The 20,219-nt window shown below is 53.7% G+C and overlaps 1 protein-coding gene across 4 annotated transcripts in view; it reads left to right on the plus strand.

Annotated features, from left to right (window-relative positions):
- Positions 1 to 2,060: 2,060 nt before the first annotated feature.
- AGRN (agrin) overlaps positions 2,061 to 20,219 on the plus strand; it is a 60,040-nt gene continuing 41,881 nt past the window's right edge. For 2 of the 4 annotated variants that reach the window (XM_085509821.1, XM_015882686.3), the window contains exons 1-2: positions 2,061 to 2,548; positions 6,579 to 6,840. In XM_085509821.1, the coding sequence (XP_085365947.1) occupies positions 2,363 to 2,548; positions 6,579 to 6,840 (448 nt within the window). In that variant the 5' untranslated portion in view covers positions 2,061 to 2,362. The remainder of the gene's footprint in view (positions 2,549 to 6,578; positions 6,841 to 20,219) is intronic. The other 2 variants (XM_015882680.3, XM_015882681.3) reach the window with 1 other exon arrangement.

Below are 20,219 nucleotides of genomic sequence, written 5' to 3' on the forward strand. Positions count from 1 at the left end.
TTCCTACCAGTGGAGCTCTGCTGGCCTGTCACCTCTGCTTTGAAAGCATCACAGTGGCATCGCTTTGCTTCGCTTCTTTCTCCTCTCCCTGCAAAGTTCAGGCTCATCCTGCAAGAAAACCTTGGAAGCACAAAGCAAACACACACTGCACCCCATCCTCACCCATTCAGAGGCTGAGTGCCACACTTTGCTTGGTTCACCGAAGGCTTTGCAGGCCCCAGGTTTACAATAGCTGTCTTGTAAAGTGTCTGAACCGAGCTGGTGATTTACACACTTTCATCAGCGACGTGGTTTATTTATTCTGTGCCTCGATTTGCCAAATATTTTGTTTCTCTTTTCCCACAGTCGCTCGGCCAATGGCTCCAGAAGAGCCAGAGAGCAGGAAGACTCAGTGCTCTCCTTTGGAAAGCCAGCTCCTTTCTACCCTATGCTAAACCTACATCAGTGCCTCTATCCAATGCCTATGAGTTTGAACTGTTCCACTTAAAGGAAAGGGGCAAACCCACCCCCAAAAGCTTGCACATCCATTTTTTCTCTCTGGAAGCAGATGGTGGGGTGGGGCTGGGAGGGAGGGAGCAAACAGAATAGAGTCCAAACACAGCATCCATAATGCTTCCCCTCTCTCTCCCCTTTGTGAGGTTTGGGAGGAGAACGTCGTCGCCGCTGCTTTCTCCCACCTCAAGCTGAGGTTGTTGCTGTGATTTAGAGGACCGTCGTGCAAAGAGTTAATTGGAATAGCAAAAACAATCTGCTGGGGGCTGAAATGTATTTAGCTGGTGGGTAACAGGAGCAGAATGGCACGGAGTCCTTTATGCTATGCAGAGGTGGGGATCCCAGGGCCATATGGGGGGGCAAAGGGGGAGGGTGGGCTCTTCCCACTGTGCTGATCACCCTTCCCCAAAACCAGCTCTGTTATGGGCTGCTTTCTTCCAATATTGCCAAAGTCATGACAGGGCACTATCAAGGGACAGCCTTTCTTGGGTATTGAGGTGTTGGTTTATGGGCCAGAAGTTGAGGTTTGGGGGCAGAAGAAGAACTGGAGGGGGTTAGCAAAGCCAAAAAGTTGGGGCTGAAGGTAGCACTGAGGCGCACGGTTTGAGACGTACCCAATAAACCCTACAAAACCACAGCGGTTGTGCTGCACTCAGACAGATTTATGGGACCTCTGGTATTTTGGGAGGCTCGGACGGCGCTCTGAATGCTCAATGTGATTCATTTGTTCCTATCTTCAGTGAATTTGTGCTCATGGGCCAGAGGAGATAAAGGATTGGCACACATACAGACTGCAGGGGCACAGGAGAAGCACTCAGAGGGACGAAGATGAGGGATGGGGATGAAGAGGAGGGATGGTGTCTTGCACATCCCTATGGTGCAGGATGCAAACCCTTCGCTATGGTTAAACTTCACCTGCCGGGCTCACGGACACAGCTTGTTTAAGGTCCAGCAAGGAAAACAGGCGTGTAAAATGCCTCAGGGGACGGCTAATTTATGGAGGGGGGAAACAATATCCCTCCCTCGGTGCCACTTAACTTTTCATTTTATATTTGCGGTAATTGCAGGCGGCATCTGGGAAGGTTGCCCCGAGCTCCCCAGGGGATGGGCAGGGCAGAGGGTCATAGTGCTGCTGGGGCAAAGCACGGTGTGATGCCCCCCACCATTGTGGGGGCTGGAAAGGGATTGGGGGGGTGGGATAAGGTTGGGAAGGGGGGGCGGGGGATGGCTCTGCCAGCCTCAGTTTCCTCAGATAGGAAAAAAGGAAATACCACCAGAATAGGATCGCAGAGCAGCCTCACCCGCTGGGTGATGGGTGGGGGGTGTCGGTCAGTCCCATAGAGAGAACCCAGCGGAGCGGGCAGCCTCCATAGGCTGCTCCCAACCCCCCCACGCCCCCCCCAGGACACATTGGGTTCCATGCACCTTTCCCAGCCCCCCCCTCACTCCGTGCCGGGTCGGTTAGCCATTAACCTGCCGTGAGCCCCCGGGCCGGGGGAGGGCGTGCGCGCAGCTCCCAGCCCCTACAGCGACAACTCCCCCCTCCCACACCACTCCCCTACCCCCCGCTCTGCTTCCCTTATCAGCAATTCAGATTGCATGCAAATCTCGGGGCTTTCTTACAGGGGCAAAGCAGGGGACACAGCATTTCTCCCCGTCCGCTGCTTGGGAGGGGGGGGGAAAGAGAGGGAGAGATATCTCCTCCTTCTTCTCCACCTCCTCCTCCTCCTCTCGGGATTTTCCTCCCCGCCTCCCTCTCTCTCTCTCTCTCTTTCTTTCCTCCTTTTCACCTCCTGGAACAAAAGTAGCCCTTCTCTCCTCGCTCAGCCCGACCCGCTTTGTGCAGCGGGGACGCGGGGGGCTGCGGGAGATGGGGGGGTCGGGAGCGGCCGCGACCCTGGCGTTGGGTTTAGCGCTGGGGTTGGCTCTGGGAGGGTGGGCGAACTGCCCCGAACGGGAGCTGCAACGTCGGGAGGAGGAGGCCAACGTGGTGCTCACCGGAACGGTAGAGGAGATCATGAACGTGGACCCCGTGCACCACACCTACTCGTGCAAGGTGAGGGGGTTTGGGCTTTGGAAATAGGGGGGGGGTTGTGTGGAGGAGGGGGTTTATCCGTCGTCCTTCCCCCCCCCTCCAACCCCTCCGACAAAGCTCGGGGGAAAGTTTAGGCTCGTTCGCGTGCGGGAGCATGTGGTTTTTATTGTCTAAATGAGAGCTTTGGGGTGTAATTAGGTATTTTTAGACTGCGGGAGGCTCGCCCCGGCGCGGCCCCGCCAGCTGTTTCAAGGGGGAATCACTCAAGGTTGCTTTTTATGGGCATTTCCCTCCGTTCAGCGATGCGGAGCCCATTCCCAACTTCGTGCTACGAGAAGGTGCCGGCGTTGGGAACGCGGCTCCCCGGCTGCTGCTGCAGCATCCCGAGTTCCTCCGGCTCCAGCTATTGTTTAACCACGGCTCTGGCCTCTGGCTATGGTTTTTTTCCCCCCCCCCCTCCCCTAAGCTGAGAGTCGGTGAAGTACTGAACAACCTGAAATACCATCCGCCTGCCTGTCAGAAAACGTGCTGCGTGGCTTAACCCTTCCTAGGGCAGAATGCTGCCTGCGAGGACTTGCTCTCACCTCCAGGTCCCCTTTTCCCATCCTTAAACGTGCTGCGGTTCCTCCCCGCAGCCAAACCTATGGGGGGGGGGCTTGTGGGGCGATGCCCAGCTGTTAAGAGAGCTGGGTTCACTTCAAAACACGGAATTAACCTTTATTCTAGAGGATCTCTCAGCTTTAGAAACTAGTTGAAAAGCTTCTCTCTGTCCAGCTGGTGCCTGCTGCTGGCTGCTTTGCTTGCACGGCTCTGTCGCTTGCCATGCTGCTGCTGCAGGGGACAATCTGTACTCCTGTAAATTAGCTCACAGCACCTTCCCCCCCTCCCCTCTTCAGGCTTGTTCAGGGACCGTATGTTTGCAAAGTGTCTGGCACATCCTGGGTGCTAGGTGGAAAATGAATAAGCTGCTGCTGGGAGCAGCTTGGGGCGCATATGGTCGGCTGGCTGCAGCCACCTGATGCTGGGCTGCCATGCATGGAGGTGCTCAGCTGATAGGTTGCTCTCCTCCTCATGCTCTGGGTCCATAGCAAGGTGTCTGTGCTCCTGCTTTGGGGGGTAAAGCAGAAGGCAGATGGGGGCTGCATGGGGAGGCGTTCTGCCCGTCTTCATGCAGGATGCTGCTGGGCTCTGTGCTATTAATCCAAGGTTAAGCATAGGGTTTTATTGGGGTCGCGGCAATGCTGAAAGGCCAGAGCTCAACCCAAGCAGCCTGAAAAAGAAACTGAAAGGAGAAAAGCCTTTTGCCATCCGTGAAGGTGCCCGTCCCATCGCGGTGGCAGCGCTCACCCGGTCACGCTGTGACGTTGGTGCTTTCCTTAAAGCAGTGGTTCCTCACTTAATGACAGCAATACTCGTCCCTGTGCTGCGTTTGAATGGTGTGCTCACAAAGCTTTGCTCTGAAATGGGACTTGGGGTGGCATTAGGACCTGGCAAGCAGATCAATGGCCATCTCTCCTCTTGGGGAGGATGTCATGCTGCTAACTGTTCTTCAGCCCCCGAGGTTGCCTCCAGATACCACAGTTATCTGTTGTCAGGTTCTCCTTTATCTGCACAGGAAACACAAGGGCCAGGCGTGCGCTGGGATCCCACTGGGGCTGGGTGGTCTGTGAGCAGCAGGCACAGCCCCTTGCAGCTGCATTAGAGCCTTGTTCTTCCTAGTTAAACTCGAAACCCTCCCAGCTGAAGCCTTTGATATACGAAGATAAGCACATTACAACTCGGAGGAGAAATGTGAGGCTAATGTTAGATAAACACCCCCAAAATAGCCACCAGCCATTCAGTTGCTAGCAGAGGAGATTAATAATTAGGGAGTTCTGTTAGTCTCCTTTTCCTCCAGCTGAAACTCGCTAATGTGCCCCTTCACCCAGGGATGGGCTTGGCACGGCAGCAGAGCTTTGCTCCTCACTGCAGCCCCTGATATGATGTCTGTGAAGTTTGCTCCTATTTATGGGGCAAGCACGGGTTTCCTCCACCTGCTATAGAAAGTGCTGGGGAGGATGTAGGTCCTGTATGGAACAATGGAGCTTGGATGCTGGGGGAGGCAGCCTCAGTGCTCTGTAAGGGTCCCATCCCTTCTGCTTTTAAGCCAGGGGTGGCAGCTCTCTCCTGAGGGCACTTCTCACCTTCCCAGCTCCCCTAGGAGCTGGTGTTTCTTAGCATTTACTTATGCAGGTGGTCCCACGCCCTGCTGGCGGATGGACCCTATAGGTAAATCTGAAAACCCTTTGACTCCCTGGTTCTGTCCCACACTCAAAACACGCTCGTGCAAAGATCTGCCCGAATAAAGTCTTCGCTGTTCTCACTCCACCTCCCTGCAGCTGCCAGGAGTCTCGTAAAACAGCCTTAATCTGCTTCTTTATGTGCTTTTTTGGTGGGAAGGGTGAACAGGCTGCCATAGGGAAGGGACCTTCTGGAATCCAGCTCCTGCCTCCTCACTTCTCTCTCCCTTTTCTAACCCCCCTTTCCTTGATGTAGCCAGTGAGTCACTGGTATAACAAGGTCTTAATTGCATGTGATGATGAATGGGATGCCCTACAGGTAACCACTCTGGGCTTTGGTGCCTTCACATCCATTCATTATAGAGGATGAGGGTGCGGAGGGAGAGCTGGTGGACTCTTGATGTTGCTTGTGAATGCTGCGGCCTGGCTCTGTGAGCTCTGACTACAACAACCTCGCTAATTAACTCCAATTACCATCTGCTTCACAAGAGGGGCTCGGCTTCAGCCCTTCTTCCCCATAGACCCAGCTATGAAAGCTCCTGGCTGTATACAGGAGCCTCGGGGCGTGCTCTCCTTGCCTCTCTTTTAGTTTCTTCCTTTCTTTCCCTTTTTGTTTCCTTCGTGTTCCTGGGTTTTTCACCCTGGCTGCTTCTTTCTGCACCTCACCTTGTTGCAGCCTGAGCGTGCCCTGCGGCTGCTGCGGAGGAAGAGGAGGTGGGGCCGGGAGGAAGGTGTCTTGACTTGACTGTGGGGTGAAGAGCAACCACTGGGAGCTGAGCTGCTGCAGGCAGGCAGGATGGGAGAGAATGGCATGCAAGCATGCAGGAAAGCTGTGCTCCCAGCACCCTGCATCACCTGGGGTGCTGTCATTGCAGGTATCCCTGCATGGGTTCCTTGGGTGTGCAATGCAGTGACCCTTCTGCGCCTTGCTTTCTTTGTACAGTTGCTCTCTCCAAGTGCATACCTGCATGTCTCCTCTGGAGAGAGGCTGGAGAGCCTCCTTAGCACACAGCACCTCCCCTGCCCCGTGTCTGGCATGCGATGCTGGGCTGAAGTGCTCTTTGGGCAGCTGGGGAATGTGGGGCCCAGGGATGCGTGGATGGGAGGTGGTGGCTGTTACATGTTATGAGCACCTGAGGCTTTTCTGCCCATTGGGAATGAATGGGGTCACATCTCTTGGTTAGATCAACCTCTTCCTGGTCAGGCACTGGCACAGGCTGCCAGGCCATGGCATGGGGTTACTGTCCCTGGAGGTGTTCAGGAGATGTGGGCACAGTGGGGTGGGTTGGACTGTTGGATCTTAGTGGTCTTTTCCAGTCTTAATGGTTCTGTGACTTTCACGTAGCACGTTATCTGTGATGTCCCTCAAGGGTTTGCTGGGAAGTAGCAGCTTATCTGGAGCCCTGATAAGGGAGGGGTATTGATACAGCCAGCCCTAAGGGAAGGGAACGGGCCAGCCTGTGGTATCCTTTGTGCTGGGGTCCTTGGGTGTGTTTGCATTGAGGGTGGGGAAAGTGGAAGGGAGCTGGAGAACCCATGAGGGAGCCCTTGGGTGATGGAAAGGGTGATGCACTGGGTGTGATTTGGGCAGAAATAAGATGTGCTTTAGCCTTGTCTACGTGTTGATGATGGCTCTGCTGGAAGACTCAGCCAGCCAGAGTTGCCCCTGAGCATCCCATGGTGGTGTGGTAAAAACCAACCCAGGATGTGCCAGCTGACCCTGGTTGTGTTCAAGACAAGATCTCAAATGCTCTTTCTCCCTCTTCTTCAAGGTGAGAGTGTGGCGTTACCTGAAGGGCAAAGACATCGTCACCCACGAGATCCTCTTGGATGGTGGGAACAAAGTGGTCATCGGTGGCTTCGGGGACCCCTTAATCTGTGACAACCAAGTGTCTACTGGGGACACACGGATATTCTTTGTCAACCCTGCCCCTCAGTACATGTGGCCTGCCCACCGCAACGAGCTGATGCTCAACTCCAGCCTGATGCGGATCACGCTGCGTAACCTGGAGGAGGTGGAGCACTGCGTGGAAGGTGAGGCTCTGCTGCAACCCCCAACTGATGGGTCACGGTGCTGCTGGTGGCCATGTGGGTTGGCTGTGCTTTTTCTTGTTGAATCAGAGAATCCTTGGGTTGGAAGGGACACTAAGAGGTCATTGGGTCCAACTCGTTGCCTTTGGGGTGGTGCGTGGTGTTGGCCTTGTCTGGCCCTCCAGATTAAATGTAGGTTCTTGGTGCCCTTTGCAAAGGGATGTGAGGAGTCAACTGAGTTCTCCTGGGGCTGAAGCAAGGTCTCCTTGCTGCTTCCATGGTAAAGCCAAGTCATGGGCAAGCTGAGCAATCTGGAGGTGTGAGTTGTGCTTTGGAATTGTTGCTGTAGAATAAGGCTTCCATGGAGAGGCCATGCCCAACAACATCCCATCTGTCGGCTTTTTCATCCCCTCGTGCTCATCCTGTTCCAGCAATGAGCCCTGGGCTTTGGGGGGCGAACATAGTGCCCCAAAAGCCCTTTGGGGTCCGAGCACGTCCTGCAAGCAGATGAGTAAACAAGGGAAGGAATGCAGGAATTCTGCATGGACAACAAATAAACACAGGCAGGCTCCCTCCTCCTCTCGGGATGTGCAGAGCAGAGGCCATAACCCCTTCCTCCAGCTGTGAATGCATACAGAGGTGAACGACCCAGCTGGGGCTGGGAAGGAGCTGTTTCAGCAGAGGGGCTTTAAGAGGCACCGTCTCAAGTGGCTTTTGCAAGAGGTTGATATGCTGGAGGCTGTCTAGCTAGAGATGCATTTAGTATTGCACTTAAAAGGCATCAGCTCTAGTGGAGGGGGTGGGAGGAGAAAGGAGAGCGTGTGTGTGGTGTGTTTTGTTGGCTTTTCTTTTTTTGTTTAAACCTGAGCAAACTTTGGGAAGGATCCTGCCCTCACCTTGCTGTCTGTGTTCTTTGGCACGCTCTCTTTGCACACACTGCATGCACGCCATGCTGGGCTGGCTGAGCTCGGTGCTTCCCATTTCTGCTGAAGGATGCTGTCCCTTCAGGCCCCTGGGAGATGAATGATCTGATTTCTCCTCTTAGTACATAAACTTCAACGCCAAATTTATCTGGGACCCGTGCCTGCTTCCTCCTTCCGTGGGGGAAGGCTCTGAGTTGTTCTGCATTGACGTGGTGCTGGTTGCATCCCCATCATGGAGACACATCCCTCAGTCCTTCTTGTTGGATGCAGGGCTGCCCATTCCCTGCAGCCATGCAGGTGTCCCAGTGTTGGTGCTTCATGCTATGAGCGATGTGTCTGTCTGTAGCACGTCCTCTGATGCAACACCCCAGGAAGAATTTGCTCCGTGACCTGTTGTGTAAGCAAACTGGAGGTGCCAGAGCTGGGCTTGTTTGAACTTTCTCCTTGCTGTGTGCTGAAATGACCTGTCCATGGCGTGAGAGGTGGGTTTGTTTTTCCTGCCTGTGATGTTGACAAATTGTCCTGATGACAGGCCGAAATACTTCGTGGGAATCCCCTTCTCTCTGAAGATGGCTTGACGTTTTGCTTCCTTTAATTAAGGATGATGGCTCAGTGGGATGCTGTGGTATGGGGACGGGTGAGGGCATCTCACCATGCATGGTGAACCCAGCATGGTGGAGATCTGCTCAAAGTGCTGGTGGGAAGGGGCAATCCCAAAGCAACCTGGAGCTATTCATGGCTCAGGTCATGATGAGAGGATATGCAGCAACTCTTGTGTATCAGTGCTTCAGTGAATCCATCATTCTGGTCATACCCATTCTCCAAGTCTTGGTCATTGCATGGGTGCCAACATCATGGCTGTAGACAGATCAACACTTGTGATAACTTGGTTTTCTTCAAGCTGTACTCAAACCTGTGACCCCTCTTGGTCTGTGAAAGTTGTTCTTGACTTGATAGGTGCAAAATCAGCTATAAGAACCTGTTCCCATCATCCTGGGGACCATCTTAGAGCTCTCAAGCTGAGGATTTTAGCTCTGGGACTTGTTTCCCATCAGCTCCCTACAGGAAGGTTCAAAGCAATGCTACTCTTAAGTCGAAAAAACAAACCTTGGTGTGCTTTTTGCAGAAAGAATTGGAGGAATGGCAGCAGCTGAATGGAAAAAAACATGAATGTTTTGAGATTCTTCATCTCCTGTTGTTCCAGCCTGGAAAAAATCCTTGAGATCAAAATCTTTCCTAAAGCTTAAAACAAGGGGAGTTCAAACTGGGGCACCTCTGGGCTGCAGCTCAGGTTGGAGTTAAGGCAGTGCCGTATTGTGCGTTGCTTTGATTGCAGCTTCGCGTTGAGAAAATGAAGGTTGGTGTGCATGGTGTGGGAGGGGTAGCGCTGACTCTGAGCTGTCTGGGTGGAAGGAAGTGCAGATTAAAGTTGTGTTAGGGCCCTGGTTAATGAGAACCCAGGGCTGCTTTTAAATAGCGCCTTGCTCGCGGCACGGTTTGCATGAACCTGGGTGCAATTGCCCCAGTGAGGATTGTTTTATTTGGAGCTCTGGGTGGACATTGAACCTCCTGGGAAAAGCCATGTGTGACGCAGTGTGGGGTGGAAGCTGATAGCCTTGAGCATGGGGAGCCCATGTGGCTGCAGGAGGACGTGCCATTGGTGGCACTGAACCCTCATTCCAGGCAACACATGGTTGAGAAACTCCTTGCCTTGTGCCTCAGATGTAAGAACGGCTGCACAAAGTGGGCTTTTGTTGAGCATTGTGGTTGGGATGGATCCATTTCTCATGGTGAGGCAGCCCATTGGTGATGCTGGGCCTCCCAATGGGTGCCATCCCAGCAATGGGCAATGCTGGGCCTCCCAATGGGAGATATCCCAGCTCTGGTGACCCTCAGCATGTCCTATGTCCCCCCTGGTTGTCCCAGTGCTGTTATGTGATATCTATGGGTTCATCCCTCTGTTTTTCCCCCCTTCATTCAGATGCCTGTAATCACACTAGCTGCTCTGGCACATGTTCAAGATGCAGTGTGCTGCAGATGCTCCATATGTTTAAAAACCTCACTTAGCTCTTATTAAAATCCATATTATAGCCAGTCCAGAACTCTCCTGACTTTTTATCTCTTTGGCAACCCCGTTAATTACTCTCATGCAAGAGATTCATCCAGCCTCAGATTGCCTACGTTTTTACCCTGGGATAACTCAGTATTGCTTTCCTTCCCCTCTTTGTTCCTGCAATGCACTTGTTCTTTATGGGGTGGAATCCCACCATGGTCTGGGGAGACTCCTAGCCTACGTGGAATTCTTCTCCTCTCTTCCATCCCTCTTCTCTCTATGGCAATCCTCACAGTTGCTGCCCTTCTCCTCCACTTTATTCTGTGCTCATTGGTTTCTATTGGGCTGTGGAGCGGGGCTGCCTTGAAAGCCCCTCTCAAAGCATCGCTGCCCACTCTGTTTTGTCATCTTCCTGCTCGCTCCTATTCTACCCTCCCTTTCTTTTTTAGCTCTGTGCAGAACTGAGACGTTTTGTTCTTGTAAAGCAGCCCATGCAAAATTCCCTTTTCAGGCTCCTTCCAGGGGCTGTAAGCAGTGCGCAGTGGGGAGCTGCTGGCACAGCTCTGCCTTAGGTGATGCAGGCTGTGGTCGCTTCCCATGCTCTGCTCTCATTGCAACCCTTCCCCACCCTGTGCCTATTTCTTTTCAATGCATCCCTGGCACTGTGAGCTGGGAGGCTCAGTGTGTGGGTTTGTGCTCTTTTTATTTCCCCTTCTCTCTTCCTGGCTCTGTTTTGAATTGAAGATAATGAGAACAGCACCAACACCTCCATCTCGGGGCAAGGAAGTTCGCCAGCAGCTGTAAGAGTGTAAGAAACAGAGAGGGGAGAACACAGTGCTGCAAAACAGTGGGGCCTCTCCTGTCCCCTCTCCCTGGGATGCAGCAAGGGGTCAGCAGGATGGACTGAGCCCTGGTGATGGGAACATACAGAGCACGATGTTGTCCCCGTGCTTAAGAACAAGGAGCAGCTCCTCTCCTCTGATTGCATGGTAGTAATGCGAAACATCCCTTGGGTTTATGGCAGTAGCTGAGGGAGTCGATTTGTTTAGCAAATTCCTATGGAATTTTAATCTGGTGTGGGAGGCTACTGCTCTGGGAAGGCTCCGGCCCCGCTCTGAGCACGTCCTGCTGCATTGCTCTGCGGGTGTCTGGGCAGCAGCACAGCCTGCATCTCCCATCTGTACTTTGGGCCCTGGCTTTGTGCTGTGCCATGATTTGGAGTGGTTTGCTGCTCCTTACAGCTGGGAACAGCCCTCTTGGATCCAAGCAAACAACCCTTCCTGCACTTCCAGCCCCCCGGAATCACTTTCTTTGATGAGCAAAAAGAAAATGGGGCTATAGTACTTTCGATGATTTATACCTAATTCAGCTATTTTCGGTGTGGCTGCAGCACAGCCTACCAAAGCAACTCTTTTATTTGCTCCTAATTCTTACTCCCTGTGAGTCCTGCAGCTGCCTGGCTCCTGCTCACCCACCTTGCAGACCATGGCAAGCCTTCACCAGCACGGTGGGGTGGGCACAGCCTGGATCTGTTTCTTCTTCCCATCTCTTCTATGCTTCTATTCTACTTTTTCTCCCCATTTTTCTCCCTGGATGTGGAGGCTGGGAGCAAACTCTGTTCCCCAGAGGTTGCAATACTGTCCTGATGGGCTCTGAGTGTGTTTTTGCTCTCTGGCTTTCAGTGATGTTAATTAGCTGAAGTGAGGAGGGCTGGCTGTGCCACAGCCTGGTTGATTTGTGGGTGATAACCAATTAAAGCATGGGGAACAGAGATGCTGAGGAGCCGATCTCTCTCTGTTAGAGTGAGTTCACACCTCCAAGCATCAATGCTGCAGTGCAGCTCATCCCTTCTGGTGCTCAGGTGCAGTACCAATGGGCCAAGCTGTCCTGCAGCAGCACCCTGGTACTCCCAACACTCTGCATCCCCAGGCAGCAGAGCAGCATCCCTAGGGGTGTGGGTTTAGGCACGGTGCTGCCTGCCAGCCCCATCCTCCTGCCAAGCTGCGATTGCCTTGGCTTTGGCACTGCATTCTGTGGCCAAGAAGAGCCCTATCTCTCTCTTGTTTCTGGGAAAAGAAAACCCGTGCTATGGGGCCTTGAATGCAGGTAACTCTGTTAAATCAAGGGATGGCTGCTCTACTGGGGAAGCATCGGTGTGTGGGGTGGGATAGAAGAGATCAGGATGGGGACCTTCCTGCTTGCACCTCCTCACCCTGCTGTGTGCTGCTTGCAATCAATTGGGAGCCAATTGATCATGGGCTGCAGGGAACGTTTCTACCAATGGGTGTTGTCAAAACACTTCCAGAGCTGCACTTTGCAGAAGGTGACCCAGCGTTACCTTTCGGTGTTGGTAACTCTGCTTCCCCAGGTGAGCAATCTCCCCCTCCCCCTATTTAACAAACAGCCCCAATTTGCATGGCTCAGGGAGCAGCTGGCAGTGATGGGTACGGGCACTGAAACTGAATCAGTGCTCTGGAGCTGCCAGCTTTGTGCTGTATGAGGATGGCAAAGCATGGACGCTGCCCCAGGGTACTGTGAGGAATGGGTCTTTCTGTGCCCCTTCCTATGGCACCTCTATCCCAAAGCTGTCCCCTGCGTGTCTCCCCCCTCCCCTTACACCTTTCTGCTCAATAAACCTTAATCCTTTCCCAGCCCTGGGCGGGTGGCCAGGGCCTGCATTCCGCTCATAGCTCAGCCAGGTACACCCGGATAAGCTGCTGAGTGCGGGGGGAGAAGCATAGGGATGGGGGCTTGGGAGCATGTGGGGTCATTGCCATGGGTTTGAGGTGCTGGGGGGCAGTGGTAACATGGGGTGGTGGCTGTGGGTCTGCTGCTGGGTCCTTGCAGAGCTCAGTCTTCACGGTGGGGGGTCTTGGGGCAAAACCACATCCCCAGCTCTTGGATGCTGGGGGTAAGCTGTTGGCTTGACCCTATAGTGGCTTCTGATGCTATAGGGTCAGAACTGGGTTCTTGGTTGTTACCTATGCAAATGGTGTCAGTTGGGCTGTAGGAGCAATTTGTGTTTGGCGAGAGGCTGCATTTAGGGCAGCTGTGCTCTCAGGGAGTTATTTCTCTGCTTAATGTATCCATCTCCTGCTTCTCGCAGCCTGCCCTTGTAGCGCTGGGCTGCCTGTTTATGCAGCAATAAAATCCCTGAGCAAATTGTTTGAACTGATGCTGTTTATCTAAGAGATAAAGTGGGATCAGCAGCAACGCCTGGCAGTGGTGCAGGGAGGTTCAGCCCCAGGGAGCAGCTCCAGCCCCATGAAGGTGAGCATCCCGTCCCCGCTATTCCCAGCACCGCTGCATTCCTGGGCAGTGAGGTTGACTGAAAGCAATGGCAAGGGGACACTTTGTCACTCAATGACGTAGCCCTGGCCAGGGAGAGAGACCTCACCCCATAGGTTGCATCAGTCTCCGGGGCGTGTTTCTGTGCCCTTTGGGTAAGTCCCCATCCTGGGTGCCAAATTCCTGCATGGGGGATGCTTGGGATGGGGGAGGGAAATGTCTGCTGGCTGTATGGGGACACTGAAGTTTGGAGTGCTGGTGTGCAGACCAGGGGGAGGTGTGCTTGTGTTGGAGGCGAGCTGAGCCCTTGGTCAGCTCTGACACTCCTTAAATGTTTGCTATGGGCAGCAGGACGTGACCCAGGCAGACTTTGGTCTTCCAGCCTCATTCTCTAAAGCTTGCAAGGGGAAATTAAGTAGCAGCACCCACATTTGCATGCTCCATGCTTGGTGAGAGGTGGGCACAAAGCTGGGTTCTTGCACCAGAGCTGCAAATATCCCCATTTGGGATAGCTGTGGGTTTGCATTCTGCTTGATAGGTGCACAGTGCTGCTGGGTGCTCAGGTAGGGACAGGGCCGTCCTGCCAAGAGGACAAAGCAGAATGAAACAGGAAGATGGATTGCTTGGACCCCAACCTGGGCAGGGAGAAGGGGAGACACTAGGAATGCACGCAAAGCAAGTGCAGCTCCTCCTCCTCCTCTATGCGTTGTATGCTCTCCATTTTGCAACCTGCCATGGCACGCGCCGTGGTCAGGTGGCTGCCGTGCGGCGGAGCTCTGCCAGGCTGGAATGCCAGCAATGCATCCCTGTGTGCATCAGGAGCACTTGGACACCGCTGGAGCATGTCTGGGAGGGTGGGGAAGGGCCATGCAAGCAGCACCTCTCCATGAGGGTGTGGGGAAGGGAGCAGCTGCCTGCCCTGCTGTGCTGCTTGTGGGAACTTGCGCTGGGGTTGCAAAGCGCTCAGTGCTTTGCAGTGGGGTTCCCAAGCAGGATTGCAGCGGTGCAGTGGAAAATTCAGCTTTGCTCTCCTGATTCTGCTGGTTTAAGAGTTCCTTCTCCTTGTAGTTCGCGTGATAAGGTTTTAATCTCTTTCTAGTGTTGTTTTTCACTGACAACTGGGTTGGGATGGCACCAGGCACAGCACCGCTCTGCTCTCCAGCTTCCAGCCAAGATGAAACTTCTGATCCCATCCAAGAGAAGTGTTTTTGCTTTGCAAATCCATGCTCGCTCCATGTCTGCAGGTTGCTGGCTCCTGTGCAGCATCAGGAGCTAATTCCTGTGATGCGCTCCTGGGCAATGAAGTTATTCTTAAGGGACAGATGCTGGGATACCATCTGGCCTCCTACAGCCCCATTGCTGGGGTTCCCCAGCACCCTATGGGCACCGAGGCCCTTCAATAAGCCCTGTGTTGTTCAGGGGAAGCAAGCAGGGATGTTTTGCCTTGAAGGATGCCAAGGGATGCTCCATGTCATTTCATTGCAAGATGTCAGCTCTGCTCATAGTTCATCCTCTAGTACTACACTGTTGGGACTGAATCTTTGGAGGTTTGGCAGCTCATATGCTCGCCCTGGGATGGATGCAGTGCTGGTGGTACCTTCCTTGCATGCTCCCTGGGTGTTGTGGTTGCTGCTGGGAGATGGAGCCCAGTGCTTTCAGCTCCTGTTTGTTGTTGCTTTTGCTTTGTGGAAACCACATGAGCAGTGGTGCTGGTTTCCAGATGGCATTTTCAAACTGGGGCAGCCTGTCCCACCCATCTGTAATGTGCTGCTGTGGTGCCATAAAGGGCAGTAGTGGAAAACATCATCTGCGTGCTGATTCCATGGACCACATGCAATCCCTTCCATGGGTATGCAATGCTTTCCCTCTTTATCTCCCGGATGTATCCTGTCGTGAAGTTTGTTGCTTTTCTTTTATCTCCCGTAGTCCACCTTTGGTGTGGAGCTGCCCAGTGGAACATCAAAGCTTCTCCCACCCATTTATATGGGGAAGTACACATCAGGTGGGAGCTCCCAGCATCTCTGCCCTGCTCCATACACTGCCTGTATCCATCACTGCTGGCTGACAGTAGTTGATGTGCTTCATGCTCATGAGAAACCTTGCTCACTGTACTTGGGGTTGCTGGCTGGAACCCAGTTCCCAGGCACCGAAACAGGAGGGAATCTAAAGAAACCCAGGCTGGGATTGTTTTTCTAGACTGATAATTCCTCCCAGACAGCTCTGTTAGACTCTTAGCCAGCTGGACTTGCACTTTCTTTGCTCAAGGGAATTACTTTTAAGCTGTACAGCACTGCTGGAAGTGCAAGCGGTGCTTCTGCAGCTTCACTGCGTATCTATATGTTGGTGGCAGCGATGCAGGTGGGTGCTCTGCTTGCAACATCTGCACTGAGATACAATAAGAGCAGGGCAGGATGGTGGGAGAAACTGTGCCATATCCAACCCAAGCGTGGGAACCCTTGGAACAGTCCCCGGAAATCCCATATTCTCCTGCAGGCGGATGACGGGAAGCAGCAGCGTGGGCTGCAGCTCTGCCCTGTGAACCCAAGCAGTGAGTGCAGCCCCTGGGGAGCCCCCAGCTACTGTTACAATAAGGGAAAGTATTGCTCCAGGCTCCTTCAGGGTCCGGCTCCTTCACGCCTGTGCATTCAGATTCTCCCTACTCTATGCTGCTCGGTGACCCCATAGCAGCTGATGTTTACAGGAGGACAGGGTTGAAAGGAGCTGGCACTTGCTTGAAGCCTGCCTTGGATTAAAGGCTTTCCCTTCATGCTGAATCTGGCGTGTCTTATGTGTTAGCATGGTGCATTTTTGCTCTGGAGTAGGGCTGGAAATTGGCCATTGGAATGTTGGCCTGTGAGAGGAGCTGTGCCCGTGGGCATCACAGAATCATTGAATCTATGGTTAGTGCTATAGCAGCTCTGAGTCTGTGGGGTGATGGGAGATGTGGGCATCTCTTGGTTCCGCAATGTGGGAGTTTGGGAGCTGCCTGCTGAATACGTGGGTTCTGCACGGTGCTTAATGACCATAAGGGATGGATAATTAGCTGTGTGAGCCTGTTATGACCGCGTCTTCAACCCATGGGTGCCTTGCAGGGGGGTGGTGGCAGCTTCACACCCATCCTGTTGCCAACTCTGCTGCTGAGCTCATGGCAGCCCCCAGTTCAGACAGATGGTCGGCAACGCGCCGGGGGTGTCAGCACACAACAGTCATTGTTTGCAGGCAGCAAGCTGCCTACGTGCAAATCAACACCCAAAATCCAACGGAGTTTGTCCAGATGGAGTGCTGGGAATCCATCAGCAATGCAAGGATGTGCACAGAGGGGATGGCTCCGATTGAGGACCTGCTGGTGCCGAGCTGTGCGGTCCTGCAGCTCTTGGATACGGCTCTTGGGATGCTCCGTGCCTGCAGCTCACCCAGCACGGCGGTGGCCGTGTGCCCTGCCTTGGCCGAGCAGAGAGGGATGCATTCCACTGCCCTGACTTCAAAGCTTGTTGCTGCATATACAGAGCCCAGCCGCCTTGGCAACCCTGGGCGGGTGGCAGCAGCTGCCTGCTGCAGCTCCATTGGGCACTCGCTGCCCTTTTGGCTGTGCCCATTTCATCCCCACCACGGCACGCACCCCTCTTCCTGCAGCCTGCTGCCCCAGATCCCTTTGTTTCTACCCACTTGGATGTCTCTCAGCATCCTCAGTGATCCCCGCTGTGATTTCTCCCCTGGTTTAAGCAGAGTGATCTCAGGGCTGTGTGCTGGAGACCCTGCTGGAGAGGTTGGGATTTTCCAGCCCTGGATGCTTAGTCCAGCCTTTTCTGAGCCATCCAGGTGACTTAGCCCCATGCTGGGAGTGGTGCTGCAGCTCTATTAGGAGATTAAAGCGTGCCATTAGGAAATGAGAGTGCTGCAGCATGGGCTGCTTGCTGGCTGCCAGCCCCTCCAGCTGGCTGCGGGGCCGACCCTGCCTTGAATCTCCTGAGCTCTCCCACCTGATCCCAGCCCTTAGCATGGGATTCTTGCCACAGTCATGGAGCTCTCCATGGGGAATTGTGGGTGCATCCCTTATGGCAGAGAAGGGAGCTGAGGAGAAGTGATGCCATGGGGTTTGCAGAGGAAGAGGAGGGTGGAAAGCATTGCCCTTCAGTCCTAGCAGCGCTCCTGCTAAATGCCTCTGGGGGTTTCTTGGGCAGACGAATGCTTCCTTTCCCCTTGCAGATTCATGCTGTGGCCCCACTGCCTCCTTACCACCAGCTGTGTTGTTTGCATGGGTTGTGGTGGGCATCTCCCTGGGAAATGGATACAGAAGTGCTCCAGCCTCCCACCAGCAGCAGGGTTTTTGCTTTGCTTTGCTCTCACCAACTGCTTTTGCTCTGTTTTCTTTTGCATGTGCTGCCCTCTCCCCCGTGGCTTCTGGATTATTCATTACTAGGTAAGAACAGCATTTATCTCTGTTCTCGGACTGAAAGTGGGGCAGGGGAGGCTGGGCCACACAGGGATGCTTTGTGTGATGGTGTGCTTGCAAAAGACAGGTTCCCATGGTTTGCTCCTCCTGGTCTTGGAGGTGTTGGCATTAGGTGATATCCTCTGGTGCAATACAGGTTGCTGTTTCAGCATCTCCATTCAAGTGAGTTTTCTTTAGCCAGAGAGAAGGGAGTTAAATGCTGAGACCAGAAGCAGCTGCGTGTGCTGTCTGCCCAACGTGGGACTCCGGCAATGACAACTCTCCAAAGGGAGAGGGAATGAATTTTAATGCCATCTTGAAAGACTTTAAATTTTCATGTTAACTTCAATTATTCAGGACAGTCGAAAAACGACTTGAAAGAAAAGGAGGTTGAAGGGGGGAAAAAGTGGCCAGTTTGATGCATAAATATCTATCTATATATAGTTAGATTAACTGATTGGCACTTTGTAGTAGAACACGGGCATCTTAAAGGCTGTGCTGTTGGCTATTGCACCTGACAGCAGTGCTGAGGAGGAGTGGTATCAGAATGAATGATGTACTGCCTAGAGCTACAATAAGAGCCCAGTGGGACGCAGTGCTGTGTTTGCAGCCTGTGTTGTGTTGCACCTGCTGGGCTGCATGGGGTGTTGCAAGCTGGCTGCTGCACCAGCAAGCTGGGGAGTTAGCCCCCAGTTGGTGCAATGCCTTTGCTGGCAGCAGGAGGATGAGTGACACTCAGCAGGCATCCCTCCACGTGGGGACATTGGTTCAGATGTCCCCATCTCTAGCAGCTGGCACAGGGTGCTGTGCCACAGCCTGAAATCCTGCACTGGGTGCCCAGTGCATCCCCAGCTAACGATGCTCTCTTGGCAGGGGATGCTGAGCATCTTTGAGCAAGCAGCTTGGAACAAGCTCTCTGCCCTGCTGCCTTTCTCCCTCTTGCTAAACCCAGGGCATCTGTCTGCCTTTCTGTGCCTGCTCCCCAGCAGGCTGATGCCTTGCTTCCCTCCCTTTGAGGGTGCCCCACTGGTGCAGAGGGGCTGCGCGGCACAAATGCGCCTTTTATTCCCTGCTGTTGAGAGCTGCCAGCCCTGGCTGCCGGCCCAGAAAGCTGCGCTGCTTCAGAACATAAGCAGCTATTGTCTTCAGTCCTGGAGACGGAGATCCGAGCTCTGCTGGGGCCGGGAGGGAGCCAGGCTGCAGGAAGGAGCCTAAGGAGGGAGGGAGGGAAGTTTGTAGGGTCTGGTGTGCTCATCTGCCTTGAAATAAGGTGCAGCTCCTTTGAATCACTGGGATGCCGGGGTTAGTTTTTCACTCCCATGTAAAGCAGATTCTTTGTGTTGTAGAGGATGGAAAGCAGATGGAAGAGTGGTCTTGCAGTGAGAGTCACCTCCAGGTGTACCCATAGGGACTACAGGGACGGAGCAGCAGCAGCCAGCTTAGGGCTGTGCGCCTGCAGTGTCGTCCTGTGCACAGCTCTGTCTCCTTGCTGGGATGGAAGAACAAATGGGCACGCAAGGATGCTGCCCTTGGCTTTGTGGCATTGTGTCTTCAGCCCTGTGACCCAGGGATAAAAGCACTCCCTGGGCATCTTTAGGGGTTGAGGGAGGATGGATGGATGCACTCCTCCCTTGGTGCTGCTTCCCAAACCATTTGGCCGCAAGGGGTTGGAGATGCTGAGTTATTTCAGCCTAATCCACTGCAGCAGCCTGGACTGAATAAACTTCTGCTGGCTTCAATGAAAATGTTAGTGTAGCCGAGGCTCTGCCCTCACTGTTTTTTCCTCTCCCTACGGTGCCCGACACACGGCTGCTTCTGAATAGTGCGCTCGGTGGTGGCACGAAGGGGAAACCTCAAATCCTTGCAAAGCAATTACAGCTAATGAGACACTTCCTACACATCTGGTTTCAATTCTGGCTGTGTGTCGGGGACTGTTCTTCCCAGCTCGGGCAGTGGGGAAGGTGAGAAAGCTTCTGCTGCCCTCCTAAATAGGTGCCAATCTTGTCTCTTATGCCAAGCAAAGACAATTAACACTTCAGGGTGTTCTCCAGCCCAGGTGGCACCTGTCCTGCCCATCCCCTGCCCCACTGTTGGGTTTGGGCTTGATACCAGCCCTGGAGCTCATCCAGAGATCCCACGCTGGCCTTACATCAATGGGGGGGGAAGCCAAGAGAAAGGGCTTCATCTCCACTGGCTGACCATTCAAATCGGGTCTTTGTTTGCATGCAGATTTGTGTGGATCATGGGCCCCTCTGGCTGCTGTTTTTGGCAACGGAGAGCCTTGTTATCTCACTGCAGAGTGTGGCCTTGGAGCAGGATGCAGAGGAACAGTAGGGAGGGTCAGGGAGAGAGGGATTTCAGGAAGTCTGTGTCGCTTTTATGCTCTGAGCAGCAGGAAGGTGGCGTGGGAAACCTTGGCTGGGTTTCCTTGGGAATGAGGCAGCACGACGTGGGCTCACCGGAGCCAGCACCACGTTGGTGGCTTCCTGGGATCCACCAGTGGCACGGCAATGCTCTGGGATGGCCATTGGTCGAGCAACAGGAGATGAGTTGTAGGGATGCTCTTGAAAATTGGCTTTGCTTTGTTCCATGGCTGCATGTTGCTCTGTGTTCTTTTGGGTGCAGCATCAGTAGTCAGTGTTGCCCCTTTGCAGAACTCGGGTGCATTCCCCTGCTCATTCTGCAT

Source organism: Coturnix japonica, chromosome 9 (assembly GCF_054131305.1).
Source record: "Coturnix japonica strain WE chromosome 9, WE-NBRP24, whole genome shotgun sequence".
Lineage (NCBI taxonomy): Eukaryota > Metazoa > Chordata > Aves > Galliformes > Phasianidae > Coturnix > Coturnix japonica.